This window comes from Anabrus simplex, chromosome 1, assembly GCF_040414725.1.
Source record: "Anabrus simplex isolate iqAnaSimp1 chromosome 1, ASM4041472v1, whole genome shotgun sequence".
NCBI lineage: Eukaryota > Metazoa > Arthropoda > Insecta > Orthoptera > Tettigoniidae > Anabrus > Anabrus simplex.
Window position 1 is genome coordinate 274,406,380 of NC_090265.1, and position 17,771 is coordinate 274,424,150.

General features: G+C 38.3%; 1 protein-coding gene across 2 annotated transcripts in view; it reads left to right on the forward strand.

Moving 5' to 3' along the window:
- The window catches only part of LOC136886855 (rho guanine nucleotide exchange factor 39), a 393,358-nt gene that overhangs the window by 139,418 nt on the left and 236,169 nt on the right, over positions 1-17,771 (forward strand). For both annotated transcript variants that reach the window (XM_067159719.2, XM_067159708.2), the window contains exon 4: positions 3,312-3,533. In XM_067159719.2, coding sequence (XP_067015820.2) covers positions 3,312-3,533 — 222 coding nt within the window. The remainder of the gene's footprint in view (positions 1-3,311; positions 3,534-17,771) is intronic.

Below are 17,771 nucleotides of genomic sequence, written 5' to 3' on the forward strand. Positions count from 1 at the left end.
GTTACTGAATCGATGCGGTCATCCAATTCACGGCACATTAGTCACCGCTCCTACTGCATCTGTGTAGTATGTACTGCTTAGAAAAAAATCAAATCAAAATCTCTTTATTTGCAAATGAGGTGTCTACCTCGGTGGCAAATGGTACACTAAAATACATTATTGTCAAGCACTAAATATTAAATTAACAAGAGAAGAAAATTTTCCTATAATACAGTATTATACAATTTACGCTAACAATGTTTTCTATTAAACACACAGCTCATCCTTTATAAATTTATATTGTTCACAAAATTCTACTTATAATATCTCCTGTACTACTTACAAATATAGTCAACTGATATACAGTATGTGGAATTACTTCAAATGATACTATACAACAGGTATAAGATTAATATTTACATTGCATTTATTTATTTACTTTTTTTTTTTTTTTTTTTTTTTTTTTACCCGTTCTGGATCCTAAGTAGCATAACGACCTGCTGCGTCTTAACCAGAGCCCCTTTTGCCACCACTTTTCAGAGTTCCTGAAGGGCCTTCACAGCTACCGTAGCGGTCCCAGGGCCCTCGAAGTCCCCACTGTACTTCACCCCTACAGGCAGTCCCCTACTTTGGCTGTCCTAACTCCTTAGACCAGGGGATGGAATTAATTTATTCACACACATTTTTTTTATTTATAATAACCTGCACTGGTCGAATGCCCTCTAACACTTCATTTATTTTCTCTGTTGCTGTTTATTCTCTTCTTGAATATCTGTACAGATTTTGGAAAAGGATCAAACACTACCCCTGGTAAACTGTTCCACTCCTTCACACCCTTCCCAATGAATGAAAATTTACCCCAATTGCTTCTGCTAAAATTCCTTCTAATTTTATATTTGTGGTCAGTCCTGCCAATATAATTATTTTCCAACTGAAGCCTCTCACGGATATCTCCCCATGCTTCTTCTCCTGTATAGGCTCTATATAATCCTGTAAGTCTAGTTTTCTCCCTTCTCTTACTTAAAGTTTCCCACCCAAGTTCCTTTAACATTTCTGATACACTACTCTTTCTCCTGAAATCCCCTGTTACAAATCTTGCTGCTTTCCTCTGCACACTATCTATTTCTTTTATTAGGTATTCTTGGTGAGGATCCCAAACACTGTTTGCATATTCCAATAATGGACGAACCATACTCAAGTAACTTTTTTCTTTTAATTCTTTGTTGCATCCTTTAAGTAGCCTCATTATGACATGTAACGATCTGTATGCTTTCCCAACAATGTCATCAATATGACCCTTCCAGTGCAAATTACTTTCAAATCTCACACCTAAGTATTTGCACTTGCCATCTTTTGGGATAACTACCTCATCCAAAGTATATTCAAATTCAGTTTTAAAGCTCCTGTTTGTAAAAGTTGTAACAGTTGATTTGCCTCCATTAACCTTTATATTATTTTCTTCAACCCATTGTTGGATACTTTCAAGGTCCCTTTGTAATTCTGAAATGCCAGTCACTCTAATACATCGAAGGTTTCTGGCGACGCAGGATGGGAAAGGTCTAGGATTAGGAAGGTAGCAGTCATGGCCTTAATTAAGGTACAGTCCCAGCATTTCCTGGTGTGAAAATAGGGAAGCTACGGAAAACCATCTTAACGGCTGCCGACGGTGGGATTCGAACCTACCCTCCCCAAATGCAAACGCATAGCTACGCGATACTAACCGCACGTCCAACTCGCTCAGTCATTTTTGAAAATATGTGTTTTTCTATCAGCCAAGTTTTTTTTAATCGTCATATTTTGTATAGGCTACCCGAGATGTACAGTAGCCCGCTGGTTTTCTGATTAAACATACCGTTGGTTAAGTTATTGCATCAGTCGGCTCACTTACTGTCCACATATGATTGAAGTCTTGTGCAACGATGTGACATATGAACTGAGTGAATACTGAGCCATTCTTCCCAATATAAAACGGGTACTTTTGAGTGGTCATGAGCATGATTCATAGTCATAGGGCAGGCTAGAGTCGAGTTTAATTGTCAAATGTCAACTAAGTTATAACACTAAGATTCATTAAACTAATAAATAGTATAACGTAATAGCCTACCTACTTACTAGCTACTTCAGAATTATGTTTTGACTACCTTTTTAACACTGCAAATAAATCCATCTATTATTGAAACCTCCCTGTAAGAAGAGGACAGTGAATGTAAGTGGGCATTATTTTCAAATGAGCTGAGTTTGAGAGTCCATTATAGCATACGATTCTTTCAGTGTACCATGGCCCACTGTATGTCTCGCTGCAGCGGAAGCTCGGCTCTCCGCCAGTGTCCAGTGTGGTGATAAGGAGCCGTATGTATCTTATGTCACACTGAGCCCTGCTTGTTCACGATTCTTTCGGTGTGCCATGGCTCACTGTATGTCTCGCTGCAGCAGAAGATCGGATCTCTGCCAGTGTCCATTGTGCCGATGAGCCGTGTGTATCTTGTGTCTCACTGAGCCATGCTCATTCACGATTCTTTCGATGTGCCATGATTCACTGTCTTGGTGCAGCGGAAGCTCGGCTGCTCATCAACGTCCAGTGAGTGTGCCACTCAGCACTGTCTGCTGGGAGTAAGCTGAATCGTGTGCCATGAGCTCGCCATTCCTGTGAATCGATTCACTCGGACACTTGAATGAATTGATACACTGCTTCTAATCATGCATTCAGTAGCCAACACTACTCTAGTGCTGGGCAACCATATTGCAGGTATGCTGCAGTCATTCACCATAATTCACATTGTTAGCCACCCCTTTCACTCCTCCAAGTTGCGATTGCCAAGTTAGTCCGTCCTAATAAACTAACAGACCCCTTGATAAAACTACCTGGGTTCTCCTCTAATCTTCAGTGAAACATAATGAAAAAACTAAATAAATACAGAAGTTTTTCATTATGTTAATACTTGTTAATTCATTAGTTGTCAGTACTTGTTCATATTATCACTTCTCTCTCTACCATTGGCAAGTTTATGCAACATATACAATACTGTACATATATATGCTTGTTTTAAGTTATTTGATAAAATGTGAGGCTATTCTTGCTGAAGGAAACATGTCATTCTTTGTATAATAGTGTGTATTTTTACAGGGATGTTTATAGTGTTATAATTTATATTGAAATTGTTGAGTGTTTGACAGACTGGAAAGGTCTCATTTAGAAAATTATAAACAAAACTTCAGTTGTTCACAACTCAAAAAACAGATCTTTTGACATTGGCACCTTTAGAACTATGCCACAGTTCTGTAGAGTAATATATTAACAATTTGGTTTTTACTACTCTTTTTTTTCATTTCAGTATTTTATGGAACCTCTGAAGGATATGAAGTGCATTTCTTCTTCCACATACAGCACTCTATTTGGCCACATTGAAACATTATACAAGGTTAATGGAGAACTTCTTCATGAATTAAAATCAAACCCCAAGAATATTGCTGCAGCCTTTTTTAAACTGGCTCCTTTCTTCAAACTATATTCTGTTTATGCCTATGATTATAAGAATGTGTTAACTGTACTTCAGGTATGTATATTGTTTTGCTATCTTATTGAGAGAGATGATTGTTATTTTAATAGGCAAAATCAGCAGGATCATCAGCCCCAGTATTGCTGGTACTACATGTTTTAATAATGATAACTCCTGTGATGAGAAACTGTTCATCCGTATAATTTGTGAACCATACTATCCAATCTTGAGAACCAGCTCAAGAAGAAACAGAACTCACTTAAAATATGTGGGGCCGATGGTATGATATGTCATATGTAGAGCCTGGATTTCCAAGCAAATGCATGTTTTTAAATAAGCTAGTTACATTTCTCAAACTGTGCAAATATTCGTTTTATGGCTTAACAATTCCAAATAACCGTTCTTTTTCCGTGCATGTTTGCATGTTTTGGCCCTTTTAGGAGAAAATTCATGCATAATGCATATTTGGAAGATTTTGGATTTAATAGCGAATATTTGGATGTTTAATATTGCATAATATAACTCTTCTCCTGACTTTGGCGCATATATATTGTTAACTTACATGATAGTGCCTTTTCTGAATGTTAGTTTGCAGAATTTGGGACAATTTTTCCTCGTTATAGACTACAGTATGTCTATTACTGAGAGACGGAGAGAATGCATTCCTGGCATCCTATGTGACGGTAGCCTACATACGGTAGAGGTCCTATAATCCAATTAAAAAAACACTTTATTTTTGTTGCTTGAGTAAACAATGACATAAATCGGAAGGCCCCACGTCGATCTCTAATTCTTAGTAATAAGGTGTCCCAGTTTTACAATTGTACATTGCTATAAATTGAACCGTAAATTGTGCTTTACTCATTGACGGCTCATTTTTTAGTTTATGTTAGACGAACAAAACAAAACTTGTATCACACTTCTGTGACGCCGCGTTACTGAGATAGCAGTTTACAAACTCTGGTTTTGCATTGAACCCTCTTCCGCTGTTATCCTGGAATTTCCTACCCGTAACTCTGACTCGTCACACGTCTTTGCTATCGCAGCACGCAATCGTTACCAGTTATTGAGGACATTCAAATGTGTCTGCAATCATCGCGTGGAGAAATAGCTGCGGCTGCTAGAGATAGGATGAACAAATTAATTCGTTCAAATCCTGATTTTGAATTCGTCAAGCTTATACCAGGCGCACAATTTGACCTCACTTTATCCCAAATGTCTTCATTTAAGTATGCATCTGTCACTTCTTGTGATGTAGAAAGATCATTTTCTGTGTGAAGAATGTGCTGACAGATAAACGGATGAGCTTAAATCAAGACAATTTGGAGAAACAGCAACAAACGTCCCTCCAGGGTCACAGTAGAATTGGAGTCTAACAATAGCAAGAAATTGAAACGAAGCTCCCTTCACAAAAATTGATCAGCAATCAGCTTCAAAGTTCCACATTAGACTCAATCAAAGGCACCATTAGCAAACTCATAATATATAACAACTTACCTGGAAGGAACAGAAGATAAAACATTCAATAATTTGAACAGTGTTACGAAGTCAAACATTTTTAAAACTTTTAACCCCAAACAGACATTTTAAAGTAACAAAATGAGATTTTTAACAACTATTCAAATGAATAGACATAGTTTTTAAGCTGACCAACTATGTAATCATTCGTTCTCATATCATTAACACACTAACCCCTACATTGTTTTTAATATCATTTAATTTAATTCGTATTTTTAGTAGTTTTTAAGTGAATCAATGTACCTGAAAATTAACGTGTTTAAAAATCTTAGCAATTCACCTAAGCTACAATAACAGCTGAGGATGTTCCTAAATAAGGAACGAAACATGTACTGTTGACAAATAAATTTGCCAAAAGGCAAAAGAAGTATCAACACGGTGGAAGAATTTTAAATATTGTAAAACTTAGTGATTGGATTTTGATACGGAAAATGAAGTTGATTACTTGCAACAGTATACATGCCATGCCATGCCATGTCCATGTAAGCTGATGAATGATGAAAAAAATGAAATGGTGTATGGCCTTTAGTGCCAAGAGTGTCCGAAAACATGTTTGGCTCGTCTGGTGCAGGTCTTTTGATTTGACGCCCGTAGGCGACCTGTGATGAAGTTTAAAAAGGATGATGATGAGGATGAAATTATGATGACAACACATACACCCAGCCCTCGTGCCTGCGGAATTAACCAATAATGGTTAAAATTCCCGAACCTGCCAGGAATCAAACCCAGAACCCCTGTGACCAAAGGTCAGCACGCTAACCATTTAGCCATGGGAATGGTGGCTTTTATGCTACTCGACTGCATTTTGAATTTTATAAATTTCATTGTGATGGTCCATATTGACTCTAATTCAACTTTGATTTAGAGGTTTCTGCGTTTCAATAGCTGTTTAATCTTATATTCACATATAACTAGCACTTAAAATATACATTTATCTTAGGACATGTCAAATCTCATTTTGCAGACATCTTCAGCTAAAAACATACAAAAAATGACGGACAATAAAAATGCATTAAAGCACCTTTAAAATCCTTAAAAACTTGTTAAACACTGATAATATGCTTGTTGTTTGTTTGCTCCTCCTTTTCCTACTACTAATCCACTGTGGGTGTGGGGCGCACGCGAATACACCCACGGTATCCCCTGCCTGTCATAAGAGGTGACTAAAAGGGGCCACCAAGGGATGACTGTATTAGAACCATGAAACTACTTGTGATTAGTACCACCACACGTGGAACATCATGGGTTGCTTTTACTTGCGCGTAGTACCACTATGTTAGGTACCAAATAGGTTTATGATTAGTAGCAACAGAGTGCGTTGCCGGCTTCTACAGTATCTGCGATTAATACCGCTTTAGGAGCGACATCATGGGTGAGTGACACTGTGATTTTGGCTTGCCTATGATTAGTACCCACTATACGAGGAACACCCTAGGATAGTGCGGGTCCCTGCGATTAGTACAATCGCCGCAATGTGCGAAACGCCTTAGGTCTGTATTCCATGTGCGAATTTCTTTATCTGTGAGTAGTACTGTACTATGTGGAATGCCGCGAATCTACGCTACTTTTGATTAGTACAGTAACATGACAATTACCATGGTTCTACTTGCCTAGCAATAAGTACCATTATGAGAGGCCGATGACATGGATTTTGGACCCCTTTAGAATAAAAGCATCATCAATTCAGTATTATCCTATAGACGCAGTCCCTTGGTCAGCAATACTATTGTTTCACGTCAGTTTTTGAGAAGGCGAGGCATTGCGGGTCGGATCCACTGATTGTTTTAAATTCATATCCATCCATTCTTTCTTTGTCCTCACGTTTTGAATTCTGGTCAGTGGAGGATTTTGGACTTTTAATTTGTCATTCCATTTCATCTCATTTTGTACCATTAGGGGCCGATGACCTCGATGTTAGGCCCCTTTAAACAACAAGCATAATTATCATCATACTACTACTACTACTATAATTCCATACACTTTTCCAGCAGACATACTCTCCAACTAATAATTAAGCCTATTATAATCTTGTATGCCTATATCAGTATTAGGTTCTTCAGTTTCACTCATCACACTTACTTACTTACTTACTTACTTACTCCTCGGCACTACAGCCCTTGTAGGGCCTTGGCCTCTCTGACGATTGTAGCCCAATCTTCACTATCTTCTGCACGTCTCCTCCATCTTCTTATTCCCATCTTTCTTAAATCCTCCTCCACATTATCCAGCCATCTTTTCTGGGGTTTGCCTTTCCATCTTCTACCACCTGGATTTCCTTCATAGATCTTCTTCACAGCCCTATTATCTGGCATTCTGTCCACATGTCCCAACCACCTTAATCTGTTGTTTTTTATTTTGGTTACGATACTTGGATGTCCATAGAGTTCTTCCAATTCCTTGTTTTTCCTTATTCTCCACAATTCCCCTTCCTTCACTGGGCCAAATATCTTTGTCAGTATTTCTCTTTCCCATCTGTTCAACAGTTCTTCATCTACTTTGGTCATTGTCCATGTTTCAGAGCCATAAGTTACCACTGGTCGTAATACCATTCGATAGACTGTCAACTTTAATCTTCTACCAAGGCTGCGTGATCTAAACACTTTCAGTAAAGCAAAGTAAGCCCTATTGCCTGTAGCAATCCTCACTTTTATTTCCACTTTCATGTCATTATCTTTTGTCACCAGCACTTCTAAATACTTACACTTTTCCCATCTCTCGTAGTTAATCCCATTTAATTTTATGCACTTGTCTTCCCTAACTACGGTCCTTCTAGATGCAAGCAGGTAATGAGTTTTGGCATTATTCACTCTTAGGCCCATTTCTCCTCCTTCCTTTTCTAATCTATCCAGTCCTTCCTCTAGGTCTTTCAATCTTCTAGACAGCATATCAACATCATAAGCTTAAGCCAGATTCTGTGTTACACAGTTGAACAGCGTACCACCTGGATTACTGACTTCCACCTTTCTCATCACACGCTCCAAAACCACATTGAAGAGCAGGGTAGATAACACATCCCCTTGCATCAAACCTTGGTTTACTTCAAACTCTTTAGTAAGATTTCCTTCTATTTTAACCATGCATTTAGTACCCGTTAGGGTCATTTGTACCAGTCTTATCAATTTATTTGGGAACTCCATGTCCATCATTCTTTGATACAGTTTCCTCCTTTTCACACTATCATAAGCCTGCCGAAAATCCACAAACAGCTGATGCACATCCACATTATATTCATAGCATTTCTCGATTATTTGCCTGACAGTGAAGATGTGATCTGTTGTTGATCTACCCTGTCGAAAGCCACTTTGGTAGTCTCCTAGTATCTGCTCAACCAGTGGAGTGAGTCTCATAGACAAAACCTTGGCTAAGACCTTATAAACAACACTAAGCAAAGATGTATCTATATAATTTTCACAATTTGCTTTATCTTTTTTTTTAAATTGGGCAAATAATCGCTAAGCTCTAATGCTCTGGCATTTGTTCTGTTTCCCAAACTTTCACAATTAGTTGGTGAACAAGTTGCGTCAACAGTTCACCCCCGTATTTAATCATCTCAGCTGAAATGTTGTCACTTCCTGGAGCCTTCTTATTCTTCAAGTACTTAATTGCCATCCTCACTTCTTCTACAGATGGTACAGGCACTGGTTTTAAATCTAGGCTAGGATCCTGCCGAGGCTGCCCATCCTCTTCTTCCAATCTCGCCGTCTCTGCAGCCACATTCAACAGTTCACTAAAGTATTCCGCTCATCGGTCAAGAATCCGGTCTCTTCCCCCAATCATGTTTCCTTCTTTATCTCTACAGAATACAACATGTGGTTGAAAACCTTTCTGTACGTCCTTTATTTTCCCATACAACTTCCATACTTCTTGCATACCTTTCTGTACGTCCTTTATTTTCCCATACAACTTCCATACTTCTTGCATATCATATTGTTCCTCCAAATCTGTAATCCATTTCCTCTCTGCCTCTCTCTTCTTTCTCCTACAAATTCTGTCTGCCTCTTTCCTCTTCTTCTTAAATTCTTCTACATATGTTCATGTTTTCCTGCTAAACATTTTCTTCCTTGCTTCATTTCTCTCCTCAATTGCTCTTCTGCAATCATCATCAAACCATCCTTGCCTTTCAGTCTTTACTTCCACTCCTAGTACTTCATCCGTAGTTTCCTGCAATGCATCCGTCAGTAAAATCCACTTTCCTTCGATGTTTTCCACTGCCCAGCTTTGTTGTTTAGCCTCCAATTTCTTCTCCATCCTGGATTCATATAGCTGCACAGTTTCTTTATCTTTCAATTTTGAGACCCTATATCTCCTTGGAGCTTTCCCTTTTTTTAGAAGATCTGTAAGTTGCAATACGTTCCGTGTATTTTACCCATACCAAGTAATGGTCCGATTCACATTCAGCTCCCCTACAACTGTCAACTTGTAGAATGTCAGATCCATGTCTCCGATTGATTACTACATGATCTATTTGATTCAAGGTGACACCATCTGGTGAACACCAAGTGGCTTTCCGTATATTCTTTCTCTGAAACCATGTACTCTTCACCACCGAGTTTACCACGGCAAAATCAATTAGCCTCTGTCCGTTATCATTTGACTCATATAAGATAAAAATTTCATTGTTCCGTATTGAAAGTATTAACGTTAAAAATTAAATAATTGAAAAAGAGGTTCAACCTGTTCAATACATAAAAGAAAGGAATGTAGTGTGACCGTTCATGGACTCCGTGGTTTGTAGATAACCATGAACTATCAAATTATTTGCCGACTAGTATTCAGAAGGTTCGCATGATACTCCACTCAGGGCATGGCCCTTCGAAGAGTATTCGGTCACATTCAGATAACGACGACTGAGCTATAGATACTGCCAATCATAAAATGTAAATTCTACACTAAGGCAAAGTTTTTAAATAAATCGCAACAGAAATTGGAAGGATCACATTTTAATTAAAAAAAAAAAAATCAATTGATTGAATATGAACAACTGAAATGAACAACGTAAAATAAATCATTTGCATTCATTAACATTAAATAAGGACCGAGTCCATCTTCCATTGTCCATCATAAACCGGAAATAATTATTTAACGCAAATTCACAGAAATGTAGAATTTTATGGATATACCAAAGTCTATCGGGTCATATTATATCATTCACTCGCCGTCGCAAATGTTAATTGTACCTGTCCACTCCGCCTTGCCTTTCATAGTTATCATTGTTCCTATCTGACTAACTAATTATCGGTTAACTTGAACCCCCCAACAGACTTCAGCATTTATAAATGATCACACATGGCAACACAATACACATAAGTGAGTAAAATGCACGTCGTTTCCACCCATCGAGCTGCTGGGCTGCACCTGAAATAAATCTTTATCTACTGGCATGAAAATATAAGTTGGTGCCGTCTGGACTGCGTCAAGGTCTGCCTTCACCGTCAGCTGAAATGCTACTACAGCATGAATCTACTATAAGCATCTACTACATGTACATCGATCGCAATAGGTGACTCTGATCTTAAACATAACTATCACTGAATTGCATTTTAAGACCCTAACCGTGCGCATATTCCAACATTTCATTACTTGCAACTACAAATCTTAATTTATTAATTCATGTACTTGATGACTCTCTTCAATACCAATGCCTAACGCTGGACTAGCTTGTCAATCATCTCACAAAATATGCGGCGGAAATTCTATTAACAACACCATTAACAACTTAACACGTCTCGAAACTCAATATAATTCGACACGCAAACTATAAAAATCAACCTAAATTATCTCGTGTCCACCACGCTTTATGACGACCCTACGCTCGTCATCTCATTGTATACCGCACAAAATCATCACATCCTAACTGCACAAGCAAAATTAAGGAAGAGTCTTATTAACATTGTACATGAACATTACCTAATACACCTTAATGAACTTCCATATCACATCATGGAATTATACCAAGATCACGCACCAATATTTCACACACATTGTCACACTGCAACTTACCTGTAGTAAATGATATTATTTTTGTTTCACAGCGATAAATAATACGGACACAACGCAGTAAAACGTCTCATCCACGGTAATTGACGGCATACAATATTTACCCACGTATGATCAATCGCAACCCAACAAATACAACCGAAAATCTGTTAGATCGTTCAAGTTAACACCCCCTTGTCACCTACATGACATTGACAAAAGGACTAATGCTACTAAAGCATTCTAGGAAAGCAAAAGATAGACAAGTACAATAACTTATCTGGCTTCTTCATGGTAATTCCGCAGCGGTTTAATCATCATTTTTGTAATTCCGTCCATTCCGGCAGAGGCCTGAGTCCGCCAGGGCACTATATTGGTTTAGCACCTCATGTTGTTCATTTACATTCCCTGGTCAGATAGTGATTTAACATCTCCGGCCGCCACCTGAAACTTGTACAATATAATTAGGAATACAATTTCACACTAATTGTATCTTCACTATTCCAGTTTGATACTGGCCTGAGGAAACATATAATTCGAGGTTTGCAAATGATTTTGGCTATTATATAACTTATATCTGGGCTTATTCTTTATGTTTATCAATTACAGAACCAGATCTTTAAGCTTGTTTCAATTATCTTCCTTCATACAGTAATCAGTAAGTAAAACACGAACTCCTTCCATTATTATTTACAATAATAATCAGTTGCTTTCCATAAGCAGAGAAATCCTATGCTAGCTATACATGTGTTTTTGACATTTGAGGAACTGAATAACAACTCTAATCTTCATCATAGAAGTTGCTAAAGGAAAACACACACTATTGTTCTTCTTCTTACTATGAAACACGTCAGCACGGGCCCATTAGATGATTTGCCATATGAAGTTTCATGCTAATCCATGGCCCCCTTTACAACTTCAAACTAGATATCATGTCTAGCCACATTCTTCTCAGCTGATGCTGACATTGTACTGAGCTCTTGCTTGTAGATAAAGCTGATCTTGACGTAATTCGACATATACCACGGGGTCTTGAGTTCGATCCACCGGCTCTCATCCATTATATCCATTCTACACTTACGAGTTGTATCGGTTCTTTTATAAATATGCGCGTAAGCTGCACATTGACACGTTACACCTTTTTCCAAGTCATTGATACACATTTCATTTCACTTATGACTTTCAATGACCGGCCGACATATTGCTACAGGTCATTGAAAGGTCATAGTAGTGATTACATTCGTATTTAATAGTGATTAGAAATGGGACCGGTTTCGACCCTAGTCCAGGTCATCGTCAGCCGTTCAAAACATAAAAAACAAGAAAAACAATGCAGATGAAAAAGAATAAGTGAACTCTGGATCGGTATAAGATGAAATATAAATTGATGATGGGGTTAGAAATTGTGAGTCACTTAAAATAAAAACAGTACGTAATATTATGAAAGGTAGTACGGCACACGCAATGATAAGTAAAGTCTCTCAATGTTTATGAATAGTGGAGAACGGTCAAATGGGTCAGTTTTTACACTCTGTCAGGTACAAAGTCACAACACTATCGAACAACATATGAAGATCCATAAATATTTTGAAGTCGCAAACGAATAGATTTATAGAAGCAAACTGCCAGCTCTCGGTGATCAGCGCGGCACATCCAAGGTCATGCGCTGTGGTCTCGAACGCCAAAGTAGAATGGAGAATATCCTGAAGGCCCAGTATTTGCCTCGGTTGCGGGAAGTTAAGTACGTATATATAGAAATATACAACGCAATTCAGTATAATTGAATGAGTAATTGTGCTCCTGCTGAGTTCTTGGAAAACAGTTGACTTGAAAAAACAATATTGTAAAAAGAAAAAAATGTAGTAAAAAGCGCAATATCGGAAAACAAATGAAAACATATATGCAGAGTGCGCTATTTTTTTAATTGAAAAAAATTTAGGTCATGATTGAAGTAGTCGAAGTTGGCGCAAGACAAGAGTTAAAATTTGAATGAGGAGAACCGAAATGAAGGTAGTGGTTTTTTTTTTTTAAATAGAAAAGGTAGAATAAATTAATACCGGTAGAGGAAGAGTGATAGTGAAATAAGAGAAGAATAAAGGAAATTGAAGATAAATGGTGTTGAAGAAGGATAAGATAGGGAAATAAAAGAGGGGTAGTTTAGGGTGGGTTAGGAGGGTGGGTAATTGGAGGTAGAAAATGTGGGTGGGAACTTTGTAAGGCATGGAAAATAGAATTGGGGTTTTGGAATTTGGAATTTTTGAGAAGAAGAATTAGGAAGTTGGAAAGGATGTTGGGTTTTTCAAAAATGTCGTTTAAATTGAAATTAGGGTTGAAGTACTGGTCAAGGTGGATAAAGCAATTTTCAATTATGTTTAAGAGGGGGGCCTTTGTTAATGATCTTCAGTATTTTCATGTCATTTTCAATACTGGTGAAACTATGCTTTGAGTCTTGTATGTGCTGTCCTATGGCAGAGAATCTGTTGTATTTAATGGCGTTGACATGTTCAGAGTACCTGATATTGAAGTTGCGGCCAGTTTGTCCGACTTAGGAGGAATTACAGTTGTTGCATTTGAATCTGTATACACCAGATTTAGAAAAAGCATTAGATTTATTTAGAGTTGTGTAAGATATCAAGATTTCTATTGTTAGTTCTAAAAGAAATTTTCATGTTATGTTTTTTAAAAATATTAGTTATTTTATAAGCATCCTGAGTGAAAGTGTAGGTGGAAAAAGCAGTTGGTTTTATTGTGTCTTTAGATAAAGTGGTTTTTGGACGGTGTTTGAATTTGTTGATGATGCGGTTTATGAAGGAGTTGTTAAAGCCATTGAATTTAGCGATGTTGCGGATGGTGTTTAATTCGTTATTTAAATCTTTTTTTGGACATAGGGGTGTTGAAGGCACGAAAAATTAAGTTGTTATAAGTAGCACGTTTATGAGCTTGAGGGTGCGAAGAATCTTGTCGTATTGTGGTTGCTGTTTGGGTTGGTTTTCTGAAAATTTTGTAAGATAAAGAAGAAGGATGTCTAGTGATAGTTAGGTCTAGAAAATTAAGAGTTTGGTTGTGTTCTGATTCGAGGGTGAATTTAATGTTAGAGTCTAAGTTGTTGAGATGAAGAAGTGTAGAGGCTGCGTTGGTTGATTCTTCATTTAAGATTACTAATGTGTCGTCAACGTATCTGGCCCAAAAGAGGATGTTGGAGAAATTATTATTATTATTATTATTATTATTAATTTTTGTGTTTTCTAAGAAGTCGAGGTAATTTCAGCAAGAATGCCAGAGGCTGGTGAGCCCATAGCTAAGCCATCTTGTTGATAAATGGTGTTGTCAAAGGTAAAATAATTATTGTTGAGAACTAATTTTAAAATAGACATGAAGTCTTGAATTTCAACTTTACTTAGGTTACTGAATTTGTTTAGGTTGTTGTTTATAATGGGGAATAATTTTGAAATTGGAATACTAGGGTACATGTTTACAATGTCAAAAGAATGGAGAGAGAAATTTGGTTGGATTTCAAAATTCTTTAATTTGTTGATTAGATCAGAAGTGTTTTTGATAGATTTGTTGGATAAAAATCGATAATTTTTTAGTAAAAATGCTTGGATGAATTTAGAAGTGTTGTATAGGGGGCTGGGTCTGTAATTGATAATAGGACGGATGGGAATGTTAGTTTTGTGAATTTTAGGGAGGGCTTTGGCAGAAAGCAACATTATTAAAGCAGATTGTGCTTCAAAGAATGAGTGAAGATGGGGATGTACGCGATTATTTGCGGAGATTTTTTGACGCCGTGGACAAGCTCAATGGTATGGACATGGCAATCAATGATAATTCGTTATTCATATTACTTCTGTATAGCTTGCCAGACAGTTTTGAATACTTTCGGAGCGCTATAGAATCTCGCGATGAACTTCCAAAGCCTGAGGTATTACGCATAAAAATTGTCGAAAGTGACGCGAGGAACAGTGATCGGAACAACCTGATGCAAAACTGTATGACTGTTGAACGAAAATTCAAGAACAAGAATTATAGAAAGCCCACAAGCAAAGTCAATAAAGGCGAAAAAGGAGGATCCACATCCCTTCGTTGCTATCGTTATAAAATGATAGGTCATAAGGCGAAGGAGTGCAAATCGAGTAAAAATGATCATGGCAATGTTCACAAGGCCGAAGGAACTACCTAGTTATATATTACATCAGAACTGAACTTGTGCAAGTTTGTGACGGACCGCGACGCAGATTGTGGTGCCTCGACAGTGGCTGTACATCGCACATGTGTAAAAATCTGGACTATTTTTCACAAGTAGAATCCGATGTTTCTGACGATTTAAAGTTAGTGAACAGTTCTGCAACGAAAATAAGTGCAAAAGGTGTTGTGACAATGTCAATGTGCGTTGATGGTTGCGATAAAAGTTTCAACCTATGCGATACATTATACCTATCTGATCTTCGTACTAATCTACCCTCAGTCGGGAGTTACAGATGCAAACGATAGTACCTTATTCATTGCACATAGAAAAGACGGACTTTATTACGTTAATGGGTCGTACGCCTAAGAATGGTAAACTTGCCCAAACTGAAGATACACGCGAAGGGTCTATCATGGACTGGCACATTCGATTGCGGCATCTAAACATAACGGATCTACGTCAGGCAGTGAAGAGTAAAAGGATAGAAGGAATTGAAAGTCATCGACACAGATCGAGCGGATGTTTTGTCAAACAGTACGCGGTGACCCTGTCTAGGATCTTCCGAAGAGGTCCAATACGAGAATGGAACCAGGGGAATTGATTCATTCCAATGTTTGCGGCCCTATGAGGGTTTCCTCGAATGGAAACACGCATTACTTCGTCACATTCGTCGACGATGCAACTGGATGGTGTGAAGTGAAGTTTCTTCGTCAGAAAAATGAAGTTGTTAATGAGTTTCAGGACTTCAAAAAAACGTCTGGAAACACAGAAAAACGTGAAGATAAAGATTTTGCAGTCTGATAATGGTACGGAATACGTGAATTCCCCATTCAATGCACTGTTGAAAAGCTTCGGGATCCTACGACCCGTGACGATTCCGTGTAACCCGGAACAAAATGTAGTAGCGGAAAGGAAAAACCGTACACTCGTCGAGATGGCCAGATGTTTATTAATGCAGTCCGAACTTCCTCCTTTCTGGGCAGAGGCTGTTTCAACAGCGAATTACATTAGGAACAGATGTCCTACGAGTAAACTGGGTGGACGAACGCCTTATGAAGCCTGGACTGGAAAGGTTCCAAATGTTTGTAAATTCGAAAAATTTGGATGTGGAACCTACTGCCTAAATCGATCGCCAAACATAGGAAAATTCAACCCCCGGGGAAAAAAGGGCGTATTCCTCAGATATACGGAGCAGTCCAAAGGTTTCAGAATTTGGATACCACAGGAACAAAAAGTGGAAATCTCACGTGATGTCAAGTTTTTGAAAGGAGACAGAAAAGAGCAAAAATACGATCTTGATATTTTTCCAAGTCAGTACCCAAATATAGAGCACTTTGATGATCATCCCAGTATAGAGCCAGAGAAGGTCGATCCTTTCATCAATGTAAACATAACAGCTAGAGACACGGAACATACAGAAAGCACCAAAGATCCGGATAGTTCTGAAGAAGAATTTCTTGGTTTTGAAAATGAACCAGAAATAAGAACACTTCGACATGCTCCAGGAATCCCAAAAATGATCCGTTCAGGCACACAAGGCGGACCTCGAAAGCTTTACCAGGAACACTGTGGAGGACAAATTGATTCGGTATGTCTGGCTGAAGTTCCAATTCAGATGGTATTTTCAGGTCCAGAGAAAAATGAGTGGATGCTGGCGATGGCAGATGAATTTGTCTCTGTTCTAAGAAACAAGACCTGGGATCTTGTAGACCGCCCAAAAAATAGGACGGCAATTGGAAGTCGTGTAGTCCTTAGGAATAAGTAGGGAGCAAATGGTGAGATCACAAGAAGGAAGGCTAGAGTTGTGGCCAGGGGTTTTTTCCAGAGGCCACATATAGATTATACTGAAACATTCGCACCAGTAGCATGACTTGGCTCAATACAAATGGTTATTGCGCCCGCTGCTCATCATGGAATGTATGTCCGACAATTCGATGTAGCAACTGCATACTTAAATGGAATTGTTGAAGAGGAAATCTTTATGGAAGTACCAAACTACACCACAGAAATACTCAAATTCATCGTACAGGAAAGTAATGCAACATCCAAGATCATAGCTGAAGCCAAGAGGATGCTGAAGATGTTGAACAAGGATTGCGTGTACCGTATTAAAAAGGCTCTGTATGGCTTGAAGCAGGCTGGCCGCTGTTGGCACCAACGCTTGAACGAGCAACTACTAATGCTTGGTGTCAAACAAACGTCCGGCGATTCGAGCATCTATGTGAAGGGTTCTGATGCTGATGCTCTCTTAATCATAGTTTATGTTGATGACGTTTTAGTTTTGTCATGGAACTCGAGAGAAATTGATGAGGTCCACAAATTTCTACAAAAGTCATTTGAGGTCAAAGACCTAGGAGACATTAAGTACTGTCTCGGGATTGAGTTTTCTCGAGATGAATCCGGTATCACCATGAAACAGAAAGGTTATGTTATGGACATCTTAGATCGCTTTCGAATGTCTGATTACAAGCCCGTGGCCACACCAATTGAAGCTGGAATTAAACTGTCAAGATCAAGTACTTGGTCGAAGGATGATGGCGAGAGGCCCCCTACAGAGAGCTCATAGGTGCTCTTATGTACCTATCAACTGCAACGCGTCCAGACATATCTCATGC